Source organism: Delphinus delphis, chromosome 20 (assembly GCF_949987515.2).
Source record: "Delphinus delphis chromosome 20, mDelDel1.2, whole genome shotgun sequence".
Lineage (NCBI taxonomy): Eukaryota > Metazoa > Chordata > Mammalia > Artiodactyla > Delphinidae > Delphinus > Delphinus delphis.
Window position 1 is genome coordinate 8,282,759 of NC_082702.1, and position 21,573 is coordinate 8,304,331.

General features: G+C 46.8%; 2 protein-coding genes across 3 annotated transcripts in view; both read left to right on the forward strand.

Moving 5' to 3' along the window:
• Nucleotides 1–4,418, forward strand: part of LIG1 (DNA ligase 1) — a 41,786-nt gene extending 37,368 nt beyond the window's left edge. For both annotated transcript variants that reach the window (XM_060000911.2, XM_060000912.2), the window contains 5 exons: nt 988–1,140; nt 1,252–1,305; nt 1,984–2,127; nt 3,909–4,001; nt 4,161–4,418. In XM_060000911.2, coding sequence (XP_059856894.1) covers nt 988–1,140; nt 1,252–1,305; nt 1,984–2,127; nt 3,909–4,001; nt 4,161–4,244 — 528 coding nt within the window. In that variant the 3' untranslated portion in view covers nt 4,245–4,418. The remainder of the gene's footprint in view (nt 1–987; nt 1,141–1,251; nt 1,306–1,983; nt 2,128–3,908; nt 4,002–4,160) is intronic.
• Nucleotides 4,419–5,090: 672 nt separating this feature from the next.
• CABP5 (calcium binding protein 5) lies at nt 5,091–14,558 on the forward strand. The gene is made up of 6 exons (XM_059999032.1): nt 5,091–5,261; nt 7,307–7,337; nt 7,838–7,981; nt 8,925–9,034; nt 12,033–12,180; nt 14,425–14,558. The coding sequence occupies exons 1-6, from the start codon at nt 5,199–5,201 to the stop codon at nt 14,448–14,450; spliced, it is 522 nt and encodes a 173-aa protein (XP_059855015.1). The 5' UTR covers nt 5,091–5,198; the 3' UTR covers nt 14,451–14,558.
• The last annotated feature ends 7,015 nt before the right edge of the window (nt 14,559–21,573 follow it).

Below are 21,573 nucleotides of genomic sequence, written 5' to 3' on the forward strand. Positions count from 1 at the left end.
GTCAGGGCAGAGAGTGGGTCCCAGATCACCCAGCACTGGGTGGTAAAACTGGGTTTTCCTCCAGGGGTTTCAGGAAGCCAGCGGAGGTTTTAAGGGGGAGTCACCTGGTCTGACTGTCGTTTGGCACAAGTCCTCCGGCCGCTCCGCGGGTGGTGGACGGGTGCGGGGGTGCTGGGCAGAAGTGGGAGCAGGCAGGCGGAAGGCAGCTGTCCGGTAAGAGGTGATGGGAGCTTGAGCAGAGAGGCAGCAGTGAGGAGGGGGCCAGGAGACCCAAGCGGGAGATAGCCGGGCGCTGAGCTGGCGGAGCCTGTGGACAGGGTTTCCCTGTGTGTGTTTTTTTGTTTGTTTGTTTGTTTAAATATTTACTTACTTATTTTGGCTGCTCGGGTCTTAGTTGCGGCACATGGGATCTTCGGTGCGGCCTGCCTGCGGGATCTAGTTCCCTGACCGGGAATCGAACCTGGGCCCCCTGCATTGGGAGCGCGGAGTCTTACCCTGGACCACCAGGGAGATCCCTCCCTGTGTGTTTTTTAGCTGTTTATGGTCTGTCCCGCCCCCACTAAGCTGTAAGCGGCTGTGCAGGTACAAACCTTGCCAGTGTCAAGAAATACTCGCTGTTGCATCCCCACGGCTGGGCTCCTGCCTGGCACACAGTTGGCACTTAATTGATGTCTTTGGAATGAATGGATAAATGTTCTCTGTGTGAAGGAGTGGAATGCGCCTCCATGTCGAATGGAGGGGGGTTCCGGGGTGACCCCTGGGGTCTCCCCACCTGACCTGTCCCCTCGATCCTGCCTCCTCTTCGCATTTGAGTCCCCTCTTTCTCATCAGCCCTTGCAGCCTAGAAACCTGTTCCACGTCCAGTCTCCTCTCGGTGACTGTCATGGGTCTTCTCACCCAGCCCCTCCTCGCACCTCTGCTTAAGCTCCAGCGATGGGAGCCACACCCGAGCGTCCCACTCTCACCCCCCACCTTCCCTCCTCCCAGCTGAAGAAGGACTACCTGGATGGCGTGGGCGACACCCTGGACCTCGTGGTGATCGGCGCCTACCTGGGCCGGGGAAAGCGGGCCGGCCGGTACGGGGGCTTCCTGCTGGCCGCCTACGACGAGGAGAGCGAGGAACTGCAGGCCATATGCAAGGTGCCGGGAGCTGGGGGGCCGCAGAAGCGGGAAGGGAGTGGGTGTGACTCAACCTCGGGGGCCGGGCGCTGGGAGCACGTGGAGCCTCTGACTCCCCTATCCTCCTCGCAGCTCGGAACGGGCTTCAGCGACGAGGAGCTAGAGGAGCATCACCAGACCCTCCAGGTGAGCCCCCCCGCCCCCACCCCCGTGTGTGCCTGGGGCTCTCGCCCTCCGGGAGGCTCGGGAGGCTCGGGGCGCGGACCCGGCACTGCGGAGCTGGCTTCCGAGTAGTGCAGCACGTCCAAGTTCCCGTCCCAGCCCTGCCAGCTACCGGCCAGAGCCTCCGGTCAGGGGAGCGTCGTTTCCCCGGGCTCAGTGCCTTGGCCGCGCCCGAGACAGGCTCAGGGAGGGCGTGTTGCTCGTTCCCCCCGAGTTCGCCCTTAGGATGCCAGTGGAGCCCCTAGTCGTCGCGGTGTTTGCTGTCCTGGTCCCAGGCATTTGGGGCGTGCTCTGGCTTTCCTGTGTGTTGGTGTCTCTGGTCCTGTCTGTCCCATTCTTGGTCCCCCCTCCCCTCTAGGTCTCTGACTCCCCGTCTCTGGGTCTCGGTTCCTCTCTCTGACTCTCTCTGCCTTTAATTTCTTGGCTCAGCTCCCAGGGTCTCTGTCGTTTCTCCCGTTTCCCCCATCACCCCCCAGCTCCACCTACCACCAGCTTTTTACTTGGAGGGGCATCTGTATCTATCCCCTTCCCCCATCTTCCTCCCTCTTTCCTCACTCTCCAGTCCCGCCCCTGCAACCCTCCCCTCAGCCTTGACTTTGAGATCCAAGACGCTTTCTCCCTTATTCCCGCCACTGGCTGCAGGCCCTGGTGCTGCCCGCCCCACGCTCCTATGTCCGGGCCGACGGCGCTGTGGCCCCTGACCACTGGCTGGACCCCAGTGCCGTGTGGGAGGTGAAGTGCGCAGACCTCTCCCTCTCCCCCATCTACCCGGCTGCCCGGGGCCTGGTGAGTAACTGGGGGACCCTGGAATAGACCCTCCGAAGGAACCAGCTGGGAGGGTGGGGAAACGGGGGGAGGGGATCTTGGAGCCCATGTCTGAGCTTCCTGGGTAATGCCTAGGAAGACTGGAGCTTGCGTTGTATTTGGGTTTCAGATAATGAGGTCAAAGTCTTATTAAAAAATTTAAAAAAAGAAATTCCCCAGGAGTAGAAAGAAAACCGTGAAATTGCTTTCTTTGATTTAAAAATTTTTTTTATTTTTATTTTTTTAATTTTATGTTCTTATTGGAGTATAGTTGATTTACCATGTTGTGTTAGTTTCAGGGTGTACAGCAAAGTAATTCAGTTATATATATATATATATATATATATATTCTTTTTCAGATTCTTTTCCCTTTATTACTATAAAATATTCAGTAGTTCTCTGTGCTATATAGTATGTTCTTATTGTTTATCTACTTTATATATAGTAGTGTATATCCGTTAATCCCAAACTCCTAATTTATCCCTCACCCCGCCTTCCCCCTTTGGTAAACCATAAGTTTGTTTTCTGTGTCTGTGGGTCTGTTTCTGTTTTGTATATAAGTTGATCGGTATCATTTTTTTTAATCTCTTTCTTAAATATCATAATCTCACATTCTGCTCTTAAGTAATTTTTGAAAACAGTTCTTTTCAGTAAAAATTTAGGATACTTCCTGCTGAGCATTTAGGTCCACTACTGCGTTTCTTTCTCAACTGTAGTCAATTTTCACGCTACCGAGTTCTAACATTCCTTGGCTAATTTCTCTCATGGTGGTTCTGTCCTCCGCATCTGCTAGAGGATCAGTGTCCCCGGGGAAACACTCCCCCACCATCACTAGGAGAGCTCTTAGCATCCTCCTTCCGAAGATCAGGAATTTTTTTTTTTTTTTTTTTTTTACTGTTGCAGATATGTCTTTTATAAGCACAAAAATTCAGCTTATTGTCAACCAAGGTGTTCAACCCTAAAATCCACAGAGATCCCAAATCTTAATAACATTGTTAAAATGCAAATTATATTGTTTTCTCTTTGTGGATTCTTAGAAACATCAATTTGGAGGTTTTTTGTTTTTTGTTTTTAATTAAAATATAGTTGACCGAGGAACAGGAAATCTTAAAGTGCATACTCCCTCTGGGATTTTTTCTGATCCTTCAAAAGCTAGCATGTGCTTTCCAGCTTAGCAGCTGACTTCCATGTAAAGGCAACGCTCATACTTTTTATCTAGTTTCCTTCCTGAAATTTCTCACTCCTGCACCGTCTCGGGAAGTCGGGGGGCCCCTGGTAATAAAGAGATGGGAACAGCATTTATCGAGCATTTAGGTGAAGCAGGCATGTCACTTGTTCACACTCATCCTCACCAAGACACTGACCATCCCATTTTACAGATGGGAAAATAGAGCCTCGGGGAGCGTAACTGGCCCAGGGTCACAAGGCTCTCGAGAGAGTCGAGAGCTGGGATTTGAACCTCACAGTCTGGATCTAGAATCCACCCCTCTTGACCCTAATAATAATAACAGCAGCATAAAGCACAGCCACCGCAGCCTGTATTTCTTACACACTCCTGGTCCGGGGAGCGGCCCCAAGCGCTAAATGACCGTATTTAATTTTTACAACGACCCATCGCTTAGCCCCATTGTATGGATCAGGAAACAGGCCAGAGGCGCAGGAGTGGGGAGGAGACTTTGGATGGGGAATTGCTGCCTGGGGAGCAGGCTGGACAGCTGCTTGGTCCCCATCACCACTCCACCCACCGCGCCTCGCCTCCACAGGTGGATAGCGAGAAGGGAATCTCCCTCCGCTTCCCTCGGTTTATCTGCGTCCGTGAGGACAAGAAGCCGGAGGAGGCCACCACCAGTGCCCAGGTGAGGCCCGCGGTAGAGGGTGGGTGGTTGGCCCAGGGGTGGGCTTGCCCGGCCAGGCCTGCTTTTTGGAGAAGGTGGGCTCTGGCCTGGCTTGGCATGGAAGGGGGTGGGGCAGCCCCAGGGCTTCTGACCCTCCCACCACCCACCCTCTCGCTTCAGGTGGCCTGTCTGTACCGGAAGCAAAGTCAGATTCAGAACCAGCAAGGCGCAGAGCCAGACTCCGACCTGGAAGATTTCTACTAGGCCCCCTGCTCTCCCTGGGGGCTGGGGGCGGAGGGGGCCCAGGGGCGTCGCCTCAGGTGCTCAGCAATCTGGTGTTGCCGGGTGCGGGTTTTGATAGTCAGGTGTGTGTGTGGGAGGGGATGGTTTCAGCTGGGGTCTGGGGTTCTGTCATTCTTTTCAATAAATAATTGTTGAACACCTGCTCTGTGTCCGTGCTGGGCTCTGGGGGTACAGCCATAACAGCTCACCCTTTGATAGCGTGTAACAGTGTGTCACAACTGTCGAAACCGGGGCCTTGCAGTAGAACTCTGCAGTGATGGAAATGTGCCACGTCTGCGCTGGGTGGTGTGACAGAGCCCAAGGCATGGATGGCTACCTTGCCCCTCCCCCCCCCCCCCCCCCCCGAACTACGCAGGAAGAAAGGAAGGGAAGAGAGGAGCAAGAGGAAGGGCAAACATCCCCTCTGAGCCACTGTGCATGTCTATTCCTGAAGTCAGGTCGTCGCTCGTTTACACACATTCCTGGCTTACCCTAGAGCTCCTGGAGGCCAGATGTCCTCTCCATCTTCACACACACGAAGGCCAGCAGAGGCCAGGCTTAGACTGATCACTCAACGTGCCTGCTGAAACATTGTATGAATCGATGCCCTCTGCTCTAATCCTCATTTTCAAAACTATCCTTCCAGTTCTATTCTGGGGATAAAAGGTCAGAGCCCGACACTGGCTCCGCCTCCATTCTCAAGCCAGATGGGGAGGCAGGAACAACTGGGATCCCTCCCCAACCCGAGTAGGGATTTCTGACCCAGCTGTCACACAGCTCTAAGGGAGCCAAGGTGACCGAGGGAGAGGCCAAGAGAGGCAGGAAGAGTTGGCAAAGGAGTGGTAGAGAAGGAAAGGAGGCTGAGCCGCCACGGGGGACAGGAAGGGGGCAGCTGTCTTGAGATTGGCGCCTGGTGAGCTCTGCCCTGCCCCCTCCATGCAGTTTCCCATGGGCCCCGCCTGCATCTTCTTAAGAAAAGGCATCGCTGAGAAACAGCGGGTGAGTCAGGGGACAGAGAGGGAGGATGGTGGGCAGGGCAAAGGGAGCTGGGATGCGGGGAAGAGAAGGGACAATAGGGGAGCAGGTGGGGAGAGCATGAACTGAGAAGGTAGAAGAATTCCAGGGAGCATCATGGGGACACGTGGGTCAGTAAGATGGGTGAGGGTGAAATCAGAAGTCAGGACCAAAAGGTGGAAGATGAAGGAGAAGAAAAAGAAAAAGGAAAGGGGAACTAGGATGATGTCATTGTTGATGATCATTATCATTCTTTTCTTTGACTCCCATAGTGATGAAGGTGGTGATGATGCTGGAGGTGCTGATAACAATAGATGCCATTTTTTTTAAAGAAGATGTTGGGGGTAGTTTGTTTATTTATTTTTGGCTGTGTTGGGTCTTCGTTTCTGTGCGAGGGCTTTCTCTAGTTGTGGCAAGCGGGGGCCACTCTTCATCGCGGCGCGCGGGCCTCCTCACTATGGTGGCCTCTCTTGTTGCGGAGCACAGGCTCCAGACGCACAGGCTCAGTAGTTGTGGCTCACGGACCTAGTTGCTCCGCGGCATGTGGGATCCTCCCAGACCAGGGCTCGAACCCGTGTCCCCTGCATTAGCAGGCAGATTCTCAACCACTGCGCCACCAGGGAAGCCCAGGTGCCACTTACTAAGTCATCGCTGTGAGCTCAGACTTGTGCAAAGGGCTTTGCATGCCTGATGTCACTTAATCCTCAGAATGACTCATGAGGTTCATAATACTTTCATCCCTATTTTACAGACTGGATACTAAGGCTCTGAGTCATGAAGTCCCTTGCTTTAAGCTTATACAATTAGTAAGTGGCAGAGTCATGTCTGTTGGATTCCAACGGGCATGATTTTTTTGTGTGTGTGTGGTACGCGGGGCTTTCACTGTTGTGGCCTCTCCCTTTGCGGAGCACAGGCTCCGGACGCGCAGGCTCAGCGGCCATGGCTCACGGGCCCAGCCGCTCCGCGGCATGTGGGATCTTCCCGGACCGGGGCACGAACCCGTGTCCCCTGCATCGGCAGGCAGACTCCCAACCACTGCGCCACCAGGGAAGCCCCAACGGGCATGATTTTAATTGTTAGTTTTTAAGATCATGAGAGAGAGAGAAAGATGAAGAGAGATTTGGGGAGAAGGGGATAGTAAGAGAGAAGCTGGGGGAAAATCTCCAAGGATAAAGGGAGAAAAGGGGGTGACAGAGGCCAGGGGTTGATGGAATCTTCCAGGTGGTGTGCCAGGTACCCAAGCCTGACCCTTCAGTTATGTCCAGTGGGTGGTGGCAACAGGAAAGCTTTTAGGAATTGGTCATGCTGGCAGTGATCACCCTGCCTGGGTGCCACTGAACACAGCTCCCGCAGCCAAGGGATTCTAACCATGGAGGCAGGTGGAAAAACAGCCAGTGGGGTGTAGTAGAATTCTGACCTGGCAGCCAGTAGACCTGCATTCAAATCCCAGCTCTCAACGCACCTGAATTTCTGCATGACCTCAAAGGAATGATTTAACGTCTCCCCACTTTGGGAAGGGATCTGCCACTTATGAGCTGTGTGACCTCAGGCAGTCTCCTTAACCTCTCTGTCCCTCGACTTCCTCTTAAATAAGATGGGCATGATATTTGGCTCTACCTCAAAGAAGTTTAAATGAAATGATTGTGGAAGCCTGGCACAGTCAGCAAACTGAATATGTGAGCTGTGATTCTAAGTCTGGCTTTCTTCATCTGGAGAAGAAGGGGATTGGATTCCGTGGCCTCCAGGACCCATTTCGGCACAGCAGGATGGATGTCTATTTGGGAAAGGCAGGAGGAGAGAGACCAAGATTCAAGGATGGGAAAGAGGAAATGAGAAGGGGTGAGGAAAAACAGGAGGAAGAAATAGCCGTGGAATGGGAGTCAGGAGATGGGAGAAAGAAGGTGAGAGGGGTAGACGGGAGCAAGAAGGGAAGAGAAACAGGAAAGGATGAGGGTGAGATGTGTTTCAAGAAGTGAATGTGGATCCCTGATCCTCTCTCCAAATCCCCTGCCCCCTGCATTCCTTTCTAGGAAAGACCACTGGGACCAGATGAGATTGAAGGTAAAGCTCTCTCCCCTAAATGCCCCCACTTTGCCATCCACCCACTTACCTGCTCTCTGTTCCTTTGTGCATTTCAATATAAACCCCTTGACGTGAAAATTTTACATCACACTCTCTTCCCACTCAACTGTGATTTTGTGGCAGTTTAAGTACTTCCCCAAGTGTTTAGAAACCATCCCCATGTCCAAGTGTCTCAGAGACCCACAAATGATGCCTGAGTTTTAGGATGAGTCCAAACTTGTTGTTTTTTTCTCTTGGTAGTTTCAAAGTTTCCCATAACCTCACCCAAAAATGTGAAGGACTTCACTGCTGTCGTTTAGTGGTCTCAGGAACTATTCTTTTTGCTAACACATTTCATACATCACTCCTTTTAAAAAATTTTATAATGTATTCTTTTTTGAGGAGTCTTTAGTCAGTGCCTCATTGATAGTTTCAAGCGATGCTACTCTTCCCCAGTGACTGTTTCAACTTCCCCAAAGTTCTTCTCTCTTAACTTTCAGAGCTCCGGGAAGCATTTCTTGAGTTTGACAAGGACCGAGATGGGTTCATCTCTTGTAAGGATTTGGGGAATCTCATGAGGACAATGGGTTACATGCCCACGGAGATGGAACTGATTGAACTGGGCCAGCAAATCCGCATGAACTGTGAGGCCAGGGGGTGGGAGGAATGACTGGGTTTAGGGGAGGGCTAAGGGTGGAATTGGGAAGGATATATGGAGGTTGAGAGTAGAGTTGGAGATAGGGAGGAGGGAAGAGGGGCTAGAAGTCTGGAAGGAAACAGTTCAGACTCTACTTAGGGAGGCAACATTTGAAGTGGTTAAAAGCGTGACTTTTAGGGATAGATTTGGGTTCAAGTCCCAGTTCTGTTATTAACTGATTGTAGTCATATAAGAAGTGGAGTTAGCCCCCACTCTTGAGTCTCAGTTTCCCCATCCACCCAGTGAAGATGATATCACTCCTTACCTCGTGGGATTGTAGAAAGGAAGGGATAAAGATGTTAATACAGGTAAAGGCTTAGCCTCTAGTAAATGCTTATTAAATGTAAGTTATTACTATCACCACTAAGATTCGTCAGTGGAGGGCAACATTGGAGCTGTATTTGATGCTGGAAACAAACTTGGAGTTGGAGCCTAATGTTGGTGAATAATGTGACAGAAAAGATGGGTTTTTAGATGGAGGCAAGCTGATTTTGTCACCGAAGCTGGGATAAAATTGCTACGGGGTTTGCTTCTGGGCATGTTACTAAATTCAAGGAGGTGATAGTATGCATATCTGGAAGGGATTTAGTGCTCATTTAATTCATACTCTCCCTTCTCCAGATCTGCAGATGAGGGAACCTACATCTGAACCAATTAAGAGATTTTCTCAAGGTCACACCAACAGTTAGTTACTTCCACCCTACGGCACCCCATCCACTCCTGTTTAGATGAGAGGGACAAGAGGGCAAGAGTTGGCTAAGAAAGGAAGCTCTTAGAAGGCAGAGAGATTGGAGCAGATCTATTTCTTGAACAGAGTTGAAGGGCAAAGTGAGGTAATGGAGGGTTGGGAGTATATGGAATCTCACTAGACCTGCCTCTTCTGTCCTCAGTGGGTGGCCGTGTAGATTTTGACGATTTTGTGGAGCTGATGGCCCCCAAATTGCTTGCAGAAACAGCTGGGATGATTGGTGTCCAGGAGATGCGAGATGCTTTCAAGGAAGTAAGTTTCATAATGTTGGAGGTGGTTGAGGGAGACCCAAGAGGTCTATGATTAGCCATTAACCATGGACAGAACCCACCAAAACCAGTTATTTTTTCTAACTATGGTGGGATTTATAGGGAAGGAAAATAACATATTTCAAGCACCTGCAATGGACAAGGTCCTCTACCTATTTCATCTAATTTTGTCCTCACAAGTAACATTAGGAGTAAGTAGTCATGTATCCCAATACTACATATGAGGAAACTGAGGCTCATGGAAATTGCGTACCTTATCCAAGATCCTGCAATCTACAAAACACATGCTAGAACCTCTAATCCTCATGCCTGTGATAGGAAGAGGGAATCCAAGAATTTGAGATCCCAGAAAGAAGCTGCAAGACATCGTCTGGTTGAAACTACTTGTTGTAGGGATGCTTTAAAAAGATGAGATCCAGGGAGGGTAAGGGGCTTGCTGAAATTCACTTAGATTCCTTGATAAAATGCTCTTCTCTCTCAGAGAGCTTTCAACTACGTGAGGCAAAAATAAAGAAGAGTATAGTGTTGGGAAGGGGACACCCTGGAGTCAGGCAAACATGGGTCCAAATCCCAGGAAGATCTCTACCTACTAGCTGTGTGGTTTTCTGTCTCAGCTTCATGTAAAGATTTAGAGCTGCATCGTCCAATAGAACTTCCTGTGATTATGAAAATGCTCTGTCCACGGTGGTAGCCGCTGGCCTGAAATGTGGCTTGTGTGACTGAGGAACTGAATTTTTAATTGTATTTAATTTTTAAAAATTTTATTGAAGTATAGTTGATTTACAATGTTGTGTTAATTTCTGCTGTACAGCACAATGATTCAGTTATACATATGTAGACATTCCTTTTCCTATTCTTTTCCATTATGGTTTATCACAGAATATTGAATATTGTTCCCCGTGCTATACAGTAGGACCTTGTTTATCCATCCTTTATATAACAGTTTGCACCTGCTAATCCCAAACTCCCAATCCTTCCCTCCCCCAATCCTTCCCTCCCCTCCCCCTTGGCAACCACAAGTCTGTTCTCTGTGTCTTCGAGTCTGTTTTTGTTTCATAGATATGTTCATTTGTGTCGTATTTTAGATTCCACATATAAGTGATATCATATGATATTTGGCTTTCTCTGTCTGACTTACTTCACTTAGTATGATAATCTCTAGGTCCATCCATGTTGCTGCAAATGGCATTATTTCATTCGTTTTTATGGCTGAGTAATACTCCATTGTATACACATAATTGTATTTAATTTTGATTAGTTTCAATTAAATTAATTTCCATTTGTATTCAATTGAATATAATTTCAATTCATTTGAATCTAAAAATGAATACTCAATGCAATTATCGGAAAACTTTCATTGGAACAACTTGGGTATGCAAATCTACCTTTTCAACTATATACTTCATGAAACCTACATGCAGATCAAGTATTTCTGATAACATTTAGTGTCTGAATTGAGACGTGCTGTGAGTATAAAATACACGCTGGATTAAGATTTAGTAGCTTAGTTTAAGTATCTTTGGAGGGTAGGTGTGTTAACTAACCATGCTAAGGACATACTAAGTAAGTCCTTAGCATGGTATTATACTAAGTCTTATGAAATCCAGTACGCATAAAAAGAATATAACAGCTTTTCAGTGACTGTGAAGCTGAAGAGATCCCGGCCAGGAGAAGGACGTTGGGTAAATAAAATGTTTTGATCCCAGAAAAAAAAAGAGAATGTAACATAGTTCATTAATAATTTTTAAATTGATTACATGGTTAAATCAATTTTTAAATTGCTTACATTTAAATTTTTTTAAATGATATATTAGATAGATTAAGTAAAATCAATTATAAAAAATTAATTTCACTTGTTCCCTTAAAATTTGTGTAGTGGCGGTAGGAGGCTATTAGAAAAATTTAAATTACCCATGAGGTTCACATTGTATTTCCTTCGGGCAGTGCACTGCTCTAGGGGAAATCACACCCCAGGATTAGAAAGCAGCAGGTACAAACACTGAAAGGCAGGAAGGCATGTCTGAGGAAGAGCAAGAAGCCTGGAGTACTTGGAGAGGCATGAGCCAGAGAGAGTAGCATGAAATAAACAAGAGTTGCTAAAGGCAGGACCCCATCCCATAGGAGTTTGCATGTCATGGAGCGGTGTCAGGAGTTTCTTCTGAGTGGGATAGGAAGCCACCGGAGGACTTTAAGCCAGGGAGGGACAAGATCTGATTGGTGTTTTAAATGAACACGAATGCCAAGTCCCAACGTGTGGAGGACAGATTATGTAGGACCACAGTGGGAGCTGGAAGACCAAGTAGGAGGCTGTCGCCATAATCAGGCACAAGGTGATCGTGGTTTGAACCAGGTTAGTTAGCATCGATGTAGCTGGAGAAGGGCAGTTGGCTCCCAGATACGTTTGGACATAGAACTTATGTTCTAAGACTTTCTAGTGGATTAGTTAAAGGTGTGCAGCATAGAGAGGGCTAAGCATGGAGCAAGGAACAAGACTCCTTGAACCTGCCTTCAAGGAGCTTTTAGAGGATAACGTGCAAAAGCTCTCAGCTGAGTTTTGTTTGTTTGTTTTGGCCACACCACGTGGCTTGTGGGATTGTAGTTCCCCAACCGGGATTGGACCCAGGGCCACAGCGGTGAAATTTACAATGATTTACAATGTCGTGTTAGTTTCAGGTATACAGTAAAGTGATTCAGTTTTATATATATATATATATATATAACTGTATATATTCAGTTTTATATATATATAAATGTATATATTCTTGTTTTAATATATAAATGTATATATTCTTTTTTTTTTCATTCCCTTCCATTATAGGTCATTACAAGATACTGAGTATAGTTCCCTGTGCTATACAGTAGGTCCTTGTTGGTTATCTTTAGCTGAGTTCTTGACTCACAGTAAGTGATTAATAAACAGTGCTATTATTATTATTATTGTGGTCATTGTTGCTAATATTATCCCCTGTGCTCCAATTCAGTTTGATGCCAATGGAGACGGGGAGATCACCCTGGGAGAGCTGCAGCAGGCCATGCAGAGGCTCCTGGGAGACAAGCTCACTCCCCAGGAGATCTCCGAGGTTGTCCAGGAAGCCGACATTAACGGAGACGGCACCGTCGACTTTGAAGGTAATGTTGTATAGGGGTAGCCACTTCCATCTCCCCAGTGTGATTTTTTTGCAAGTTGGCCATTCCTTCTCACTCTTCCCCCAGTTTGAGGTTGGAGGAGGCGGGTTAGATTTTGGAGGTGTTTGTTTCATCCCTTTCTGCCCATGTCATTTCCAAGAGCTCAGTGCCTCTCACCTCTCCTTGTTTCTGTCTTGGCCACTCCTTGGAACACCCTGTCCAGAAGCCCATTCCTACTCCACCTCTCCCATCCCTTCTTTGTTCCCTGGATGCCTTTATCATAGGAAAAAAATGTCCCATCAGAGGGAGAGTGGATTAGTTAGCCGCTGGGATGCTGGGGTCAGATTCATGGGTTTCAAATTCAGGATCATCTCTTACTAACTATGTGTCCTTATCCTAGTCACTTCCTCTCTTGTAGTGTCAGTTTTCACATCTGCAAAACGGGAGTAAAGATGATACCTTTCTTCCCAATTTTAGAGAAAAACTAAAAGAAATCATGCACTAAGGACCCCTTGCTGTCATTGCTCATGTCCTGTCTGTAAAACCCTTTCCTCTTTCCTCTGGCTAAGTCTTAGTTATGCCCCTGGTTGGGGCCCATCTTTCTTTCCAGGCTCGGGATCCGTCGGTGCTCCGGTAACACCCACGCATGCCTCTGCAGTGATACTGGCACGTGACATCACAATAGCTTCCAATCGTTGATTGCCTGTTTCCTTCTGAGGCCACAGACTAAACCTTTCATCATTATACCCCAATTCCTAGCAGAGAGCTCAGCGCATGTGTTTTGAGTGATTGGATAAATGAGAAATACTGGAGTCTTGAGCGGATGGGAGGGGGGGATCATTTTTGTGGGAGACATCAATAGGGCACGTCAAGTTCTCATCGTGACATTCTCTGGTTCAAATTCTTAGTCTGATATTCAAGTGCATCCATGATGCTGCCCCAGTTACCCACCCACCCAGCCTCTATCTTCTACAACCACTCTCTGAATTTTTATGCTGTGGTGTACACTTGGTACTGCTCTGTGTTCCCCAACTTCTGTTCCTTTCTCCCTGATGTTCCTTCCACTTACCACACCTTTCCCGTGTTATCAATGCATTTTCAAATCCTATCCATCTCTCAGGAGTTCGTGCCAGTGCAACCTCTGCTAAGATGCTTCCCTTCATCCTTATGTGGTGTAGTAGTCCCAGCTGTGAAGACTTACAGGGATTTTTCTCTTCCTCTCCAAAGGAAGTTATGACTGCAGACCTTGAGTTACATTTGCCTCCTGGGTTGTGAATTTCTGTGGGGCAGAGGGAGCTTCTCTAACCCATCTCTGCTGTGAAATTCCCAGCATAGAAACTTAGTAGACGTTTGTTGCATGGCTGCGACGTAGCAAATGTTTGCTGGATGCCTGCTGGATCTAGCCAGGCTCAGGTGCAGAGTAGGCATCAATGAAAATCTGGGAGAGGTACAATGGTTTCAGGAAATAGTTCCTCAGGCCAGTCACAGGCAAGGGAAGGACAGAGGGGCCTCGAGACCTGGGTGGGACCAATAAGTCCACCTGACTTTGAGTCCTAGCAAAGTCATGGGTTCATTCCAGGGTTCTCCATTCACCATCCACGTGATCTCAGCCATGTTGGTCAACCTCACCAGCCTCAGTTTGCTTACCTGTGAAACGGTACTTACCCCTCCAAGATCGGTTGAAAAGTTGAAATCAGAGACTCATAATGACAGTTTATTGAACACCGACTGTGTCTTCTAAGCATTTTATTGTTTAACCATCTTAAAAATCATAGAAGGTAAATAGCAATCCTATGATTCCCATTTTGTAGATGAAGAAATCAAGGCATAGAGGGGTCAAGTTATTAATTTCCCAAAGATCACCAGTGGTTCCTGACACATAGTAAAGGCTGGAAAAAATAATGGCAGGTACTCTTACAAATAGGTACCTCACTGAGCGGGGAGGGATAAATCAGGAGCTTGGGATTAACAGACACACACACTACTATATACAAAAGAGATAAACAACAAGGACCTACTGCATAGCACAGGGAACTCTACTCAATGTTCTGTAGTAATCTAAAGGGAAAACAATCTGAGAAAGAATGAATATATCTGTATGTATAACTGAATCACTTTGCTGTACACCTGAAACTAACACAACATTGTAAATCAACTATATGCCAATAAAAAAATTATTTTAAAAAGCAAATGAAGAAAAAAAAAAACCAACAAAGGGGTGCCTCACCAGAAATTTTGGTTTTGCAGAGTTTGTGAAGATGATGTCTCGTTGAGGAGGTTCTGGAATCCCACGTCACTCTCCACCTGGTCAACGTGGATCAAGCCCTAGCGGAGGACCACATCCCCATGGGCCCTCAAAGGAGAGAGGGTGGGAGACTGGCATTGCAGCTCTATGGATTGAGGTTAGACTAGAAACGATAGCTTTGGCTATCGTAGGGGTTAGATGGGGTAGGAGTTACATCTCTGGAACTGGTTTAAGACGGAAGAGTCTGCGTGTGGAAATGTGAACAGAACAGTCTAGTTGCCGCTCCCCAAATTCCAAAGACTAATGACATCTTTGGACTTCACGTCATCCTAAATCCCTATAAACTGCCAGAGTCTCTTCCCGCAGTTCCTCTGGGTTAAAGTCGTCTTTTCCCCTGTTAGACTCAAAGAGTTCAGCACAGAGTCTACCATTCCCCCTTCTTGCTTCAACTGCTTCAAATCTCCTCAGTTTCTTTCTCTCAGTAGAAGGAGGCATGTCAATCATGAGGCTAGAAACAGCGTTCTTGATAAGACTGGGCAGGGAACTGGTTAATTAAAGAGGCATCCAAGTGAGATTACCGCCCCACCCCCATCCCTCCTTGTTTTCTTGGTAGCACAGTCTGTTTTTATCTCTCTAGCCTCCTACTTCCTTCTCCTTGTGTCAGATACTCAGGCCACTGAATTAAATCACAAATCTGGATTATCAAGGTTTAGAGCAAGCTGATCCCCCAGGGAATTAATCCCCCTCGAAATGACATCATGCAGAGAGAGAGGATGGGTTCTTCCAAATCCTCGGCTCAGCCGGTCCCGCAAAGCCATTCCTGGGAGCCCCCTGCCTCTGCGTGGCTCTGCCCTGGGCTGCTCAGGGAGGTTCCCTCTGTTTAGATTCCATCCCTCACCTCCTGACCCTGATCTGTGCTGGGAAACTGGAAAGATATATTCCTCCTTACTTCTGCCTGCTAGCAGGACACTTCAGTAACTCAAAGGTCCTCCAAATAAAGAGTTCATTTGACACCTTCCTCCGAGTTTTTCTCAATTTTGAAGTCCATTAAGTAGACATAGAGAATGGGTCACCTGGTTCAATAGCCTCCTTTTCTAAAATTTTAATTTAAATTTAAACAAGTGGAACCAGGGCTTCCCCGGTGGCGCAGTGGTTAAGAATCCACCTGCCAATGCAGGGGACACTGGTTCGAGCCCTGGTCCGGGATGATCCCACATGCCACGCAGCAACTGAGCCCTTGCGCCACAACTACTGAACCTGCGCTCTAGATCCCGCGAGCCACAACTACTGAGCCCGCGTGCCACAACTACTGAAGCCCGCACACCTAGAGCCCGTGCTCTGCAACAAGAGAAGCCACCGCAATGAGAAGCCCGCGCACTGCAACAAAGACCCAATGCAGCCAAAAATAAATAAATTTATTAAAAAAAAAAAAAAGCAGGGGTTGCATTCTTTACTTTGTTCAAAACAGTGATATGGAATTAACTATCTCTCGGCCCTGATTGTGTCTGTATATGTACTTTTGGCAGAATTTTGCCCCCATTTATATGTCTTAAGCATGTTTGGGGACTTTTTTTTAATTCTTTTTTTTACGGCCGCACCAGGCGGATTGTGGGATCTTACTTCCCCGACCAGGGATTGAACCCATGTCCCCTGCAGTGGAACCGCAGAGTCCTAACCACTGGACCGCCACGGAATTCCCTGGGGACCTCTTTTCCAGCATTTAAAAAAAATGTCGGGGCTTCCCTGGTGGTGGAGTGTTTGAGAGTCCGCCTGCCGATGCAGGGGACACGGGTTCGTGCCCCGGTCCGGGAAGATCCCACATGCCGCGGAGCAACTAAGCCCTTGCACCACAACTACTGAGCCTGCGCTCTAGAGCCTATGAGCCACAACTACTGAGTCCACGTGCCACAACGACCGAAGCCCATGCGCCTAGAGCCCACGCTCCGCAATAAGAGAAGCCACGACAATGAGAAGCCCGTACACCACGATTACAGAGTAGCCCCCGCTCACCACAACTAGAGAAAGCCCTCACACAGCAACGAAGACCCAACACAGCCAAAAATAAATAAAAATAAATAAATTGAAAAAATAAAATAAATGTATTGAAGTGAGCACATTTGAAGAAAAATGTTGAGTACAGAATATTTCTGGTGGCATGCAGATGTGGCAAGGATGGGGGGGGTGACACTTAGAAGTTTAGGAAACACAACTCTTGACCTTTCTGTTCTTCTGTATGAGGACAGGGGCTTGTTCTTTTACACCACGTATCCTCAGAACCTAGAATAGTGACTTACTCATAGCAGATGTTCAAGAAATAACTGACAGAATAAAATAAGTTTGGGAAACACCATGTGAAATAGAGTTAAACAAGCTTTTTTAATGAGGGATTCGTCAGAAGGGTCCATATGCAATTGAGGATTGGATTAACAGGAATGGTATAGAGTATATTGAGATATTCTTTTTTTTTTTCCCCACTACTCGATAGTGCTGGAGACTAATGGTCCCTGAAACACATCTTAAGAAATGCGGTTCTAGCCCAAATTCTTCATTTCGTGGAGAAGGAAATGAAGACCCATATGAGATAAGGAATGATTTAAAGTTAATACCTTTTTTTGGAGCAGAACCAGAAGGAGGACTTGGACTTTTCATCTGCTAGTTCAGGATTACAGCTTCCCTCCTTGCCTTCCCCTTGCCGCGTTTCCCCCTTCCTCCCTCCCTCCCTCAAAGATATAATGATGGAGTACTATGTGTAAGATACTCTGATAGGTTGTGTGCACGCATACATGTGCACGCACATGTGTGCATGTATGTACACGCCTGTCTTCCTGCATGTGTGTGCATGTGTGTTAGCTCATGTTACAAAGATGGTGAGGCAAAGCTTCCATGTACCACCCAAACCCAGCATCCTTTTCTTTCTGAGCTATTAGCTAGAATCCATTTTTCAGCCTCTCTTTTAGTCAGGTGGGGCCATGGACTAAATTATGATTCATAGAATGTGGGTGAAAATGATGTTATCATTTCCTGGCTCATAAAAAACACAAGTCCCAAACAGCCCTCCATATTCCTTTGTTCCTCTGTCTGCCAACTGGGTATAGAATAGTGGTTCCCAATGGAGAAGGGGCAATTATGACCCCCCCCAGAGGATATTAGACAATTAGACAATGTTTGGAGACGGTTTTGGTTGTTACAAGAGGTAGAGGGAGGAACTGATAGCTGTGCTACTGATATCTACTGGGTAAAGGGCAGGGATATTGCTAAACATCTTACCATGCACAAAACAGGAGTTCAGAGCAAAGAGTCATCCCAAATGTCAACAGCGCCAACGTTGAGAGACTCTGATAAAGAGGACCCTGCCGAGAATGCTGAGGCCCTAGGGGATGGTGGAGCCACGAAACGGAAGGATCCTGTGTCTCTGAATCACAACACAAGAGGCGGCCCACCAAACACCCACACTGAAGTTTAGACAAGTTCAACGTGAACCTCTATTGAGTTAATCCACTGACGTTTGGGAATTGTTTGTTACAGCAGTTAGTCCGTTACTAATACAGATGGGCAAGACACGGTCTCTCTCTTCAAGATCTATAACCTAGTAGCCCCATTGTTGCTCTGGATCAGATCCTTACCCTGATTAGAGGCCATGATAGGGATGAGAGATGGGTTGGGAGAGAGTAGAAACGGCAGACCTCCATGTTTGAGACTCACCCATGGGTTGATGCAATTAGGGATCCTTAAGTAACATTGAATCTTCCACCTCTGGATCTCTTCTGGGTCTCAGAACTGTTTGGTCTTAGTTTGGTAAAGTTTAAACCAGTTAATATCTAGAAAGTGCTTAGAAGGGTATCTGGAGCATGACTGCTACTCAACCAAAGTTAGCTCTCATCGTCATCAGTGATTTTCCTCAACCAGGAACACTGCTGAGTATACGGGATGCTGGTGGTAGCAGGGAGGGCAGGCAGGTACCCCCTGTACATAGAACTAAGTTTATCCTTGGGAGTTGTTAGTAAAAATCAACACATAATAGATACTATTAGCCATCTGTAAAGTAATCTAGCAGATGGTCTAATCTTCTTAACTGGGTTAAAATCTTCCATAATCGAAGCCCTGCTGACCTCTCTGTTCTCACTCCCAGATTAACATTTTCTTGACCTTACAAAGAGTTCTCTGTCTTTAGAGTTTTTCTCCTGCCCTTCACCCTCTCCACAATGACTGTCCTCCCTGCTACTCATTCATTAAGACTTGGTTCAGCCCGGATGAATACTCTTCCTCATCCTTATAATACTCTGATCCAATCTTTATAAATGTACTTAGCAATTTTTACAATAATATTATCTGTTTATGTATCTATCACTTCCATTCACTGTGAGCTCTCTGAGTGGAGGGCATGAGTTTTATTTATTGCTATGTTTCTGGCCCATAGCACAGAGCCTGGCACAGAGGAATCACTCAGTAAATGTGTATTGAATAAATGAGTCTGTAAGTATGTGCACGTGGGACTTGGGGATACCAAGTTTCAGCGCAGGAACGGGGGTAGGGTCTCAGGAAGGCAGGACCCAAATGAGACAATAACTAGAAAAGCTGACACTCAAGTACACTGTCTGAATAAACTGTGCGTTCTTAACCTTCTAGGGACTTGTCAGTTCTTTTGAGAACCCGACCCTTCTTTCTAGGAAAATGCTCGTATGCTCTTGTGGTAGAGACTGCTGTGTGTTTACGAAAACCAGCTTTGTTTTCCTCCCAAACCCACTGCTAAACTACATTTCCCAGACTCCCTTGCAGTTAAGGATCCTGTGAGTCCTGGCCAAAAAATTCTCCTCCGAGACCCTCCAGGCTCTCTTGATCCTTGTCTATCAGCTAAAAGCAAGAAATTCACAGGGTACTCTGATGCCCTAGGGGACGGTGGAGCCCTGGGATGGAAGGAGCTCGGATCCCTGCTGACCGGTTGTACACTCACTGGACTTTGTAGGAACAAGAAGTAAATCATTATTGCGTTAAGCAGCTGATAATTTGGAGTGTGTCTGTTACAATACATTTCCTCACTATGCTGATAATTACACATCTTTTTTTTTTTTTTTTTTTTTTTTTTTTTTGCGGTACGCGGGCCTCTCACTGTTGTGGCCTTTCCCGTTGCGGAGCACAGGCTCGGACACGCTGGCTCAGCGGCCATGGCTCACGGGCCCAGCCGCTCCGCGGCATGTGGGATCTTCCCGGACCGGGGCACGAACCGGTGTCCCCTGCATCCGCAGGCGGACTCTCAACCACTGCGCCACCAGGGAAGCCCACACATCTTTTTTTTACAGATCCAGGGTTTCATGGACTCTAGTGCTTGCCAAGTGGCTCCAAACTAGGAATCTCTGGAATATCGAATGTGATCATTGAAGAGACTTCATGGGATCAAAGTACACGAATATGGGAATGTTTCTTGAACCTTATCCAAGGGAGAAAATTGTGTCAGGCAGAAAAAGACTCTAATATGGAGGAAGTTTCACCAAAGCTTGAGTGAACTATATATAATCGAGGTCTCTCTTTGTTCTGCCTCCACGCTTACCATGCAATCTTCGAGTGGTTAATTTGGATTCCTAGGTACATTGTGTGTAGCCTCACACCCACCAGAATGGATCTTATTTTTTTAAAAGAGCAGAAAATAACAAGTTGGCAAGGATGTGGAAACTTTGGAACGCTAATGCACTGCTGGTGGGAATGTAAAATGGTACAGCTGCTATGGAAAATAGTGTGGTAGTTCCTCAAAAAATTAAAAATAGCATTACCACATGACACAGCAATTCTGAGTGTATACTCAAAAGAGCTGAAAGCAGGTTCTCAAAGAGATACTTGTAACACCCGTGTTCATAACAGCATTGTTCACAATAGTCAAATGGTGGAAACAATCCAAGTGTCCTTCAATGAGTGAATGGATAAACAAAATGTGGTGTATATGTCCATATACAAAGCAATACCAACCATCTTTAAAAGGAAGGGAAATTCTGACACATTCTACAACATGGATAAATCTTGTTGACATTATGCTGAGTGAAACAAGCCAATCACAAAAAGACAAGTACTGTCAGATTCCACTTGTATGAGGTACCTAGAGCAGTCAAATTTATAGAGTGAGAAAATATAATGGTGGTTCCAAGGACAAGAGGGAGGGTGGGGTGGGGGTTGTATAATGGGTAGAGAGCTTTAATTTTGCAAAATGAAGAGTGGTGGAGATATTGGCTGTACAACAATATGAATGTACTTAACACTACTGCACTGTACACTTAAAAAATGGTTAAAATGGTATATTTTATGTTCTACCACAATTTTTAAAAAATGAGTATAAAGGGAGTGTCCAAGTAGGGGGGTCTGAAGTTTCAGTCCATTGGAATTATAGAGTCCCCCCTTTTAAATTAAAATATTTGCATTCCCCCTACCCCGTGCTGAGTCTATGAAAGATGCTTATGTCTGTTATTTTATTTAATCTTCAAAAGAGCCCCATTAGGTAAATGCCATTATTCCTCTTTCAAGGTTGAGAACTGAATTCAGAGAGGTTACATTGCATGACCAAGGTCACACAGAGAAAGTGGCAGGTCCATGGTCCAAACCCCATGTCTGTCTGAGATTTCTACTAAGGTACCTCCTCCCTACTTGGATCCAGTAATCTTTACTTTGGTCCATTCATTCTTTCCAGTTTCCAAACCCTCCCCATCATTTCCCAGTATACTCACCTCCACTTGTTTCACAGGAGTAGAGGAGGAAGGTCATGCATCCCAACAGGTAACCGGACCATCCATTCCCTGTGGTTAGAGGTATTCGTATGGAATCTCTAGAGTGCAAGTCAAGCTCTGCCTCTTGGTACATTCATGACTTTGGTCAAGTTGTCTTTTCATCCTCACCCCATCCCTCCCAGTACTGTTGGCTAGACACCAACTTTGGTTTTGAAAAATAGTTTATCACAGTTGGTTGAGCACCTTGGAGCATAATGACTATTCAGTTGAGCAAGAAAGGCATAATGGGTTCTCGCTAACGTTTACTTCAGCCCGTCCAGGGGGTTGGATGTTCTGGGTCCCGCTCACAGTATCCTGTCCATGACTTTAGGGTGTGGGGTGGGATGAACCTCTAGAATGTGCCTCACCAACTCAGCACACATTCATCACTGCCTCTGTAACCTC

Excerpts from the sequence above, each read along its gene's own strand:
- CABP5 (XM_059999032.1), top strand. The coding sequence starts at position 5,199 with ATGCAGTTTCCCATGGGCCCCGCCTGCATCTTCTTAAGAAAAGGCATC. Across the intron at positions 7,338-7,837 it reads GGGACCAGATGAGATTGAAG|AGCTCCGGGAAGCATTTCTT; the intron begins GTAAAGCTCTCT and ends CTTAACTTTCAG. Across the intron at positions 12,181-14,424 it reads CGGCACCGTCGACTTTGAAG|AGTTTGTGAAGATGATGTCT; the intron begins GTAATGTTGTAT and ends TTGGTTTTGCAG.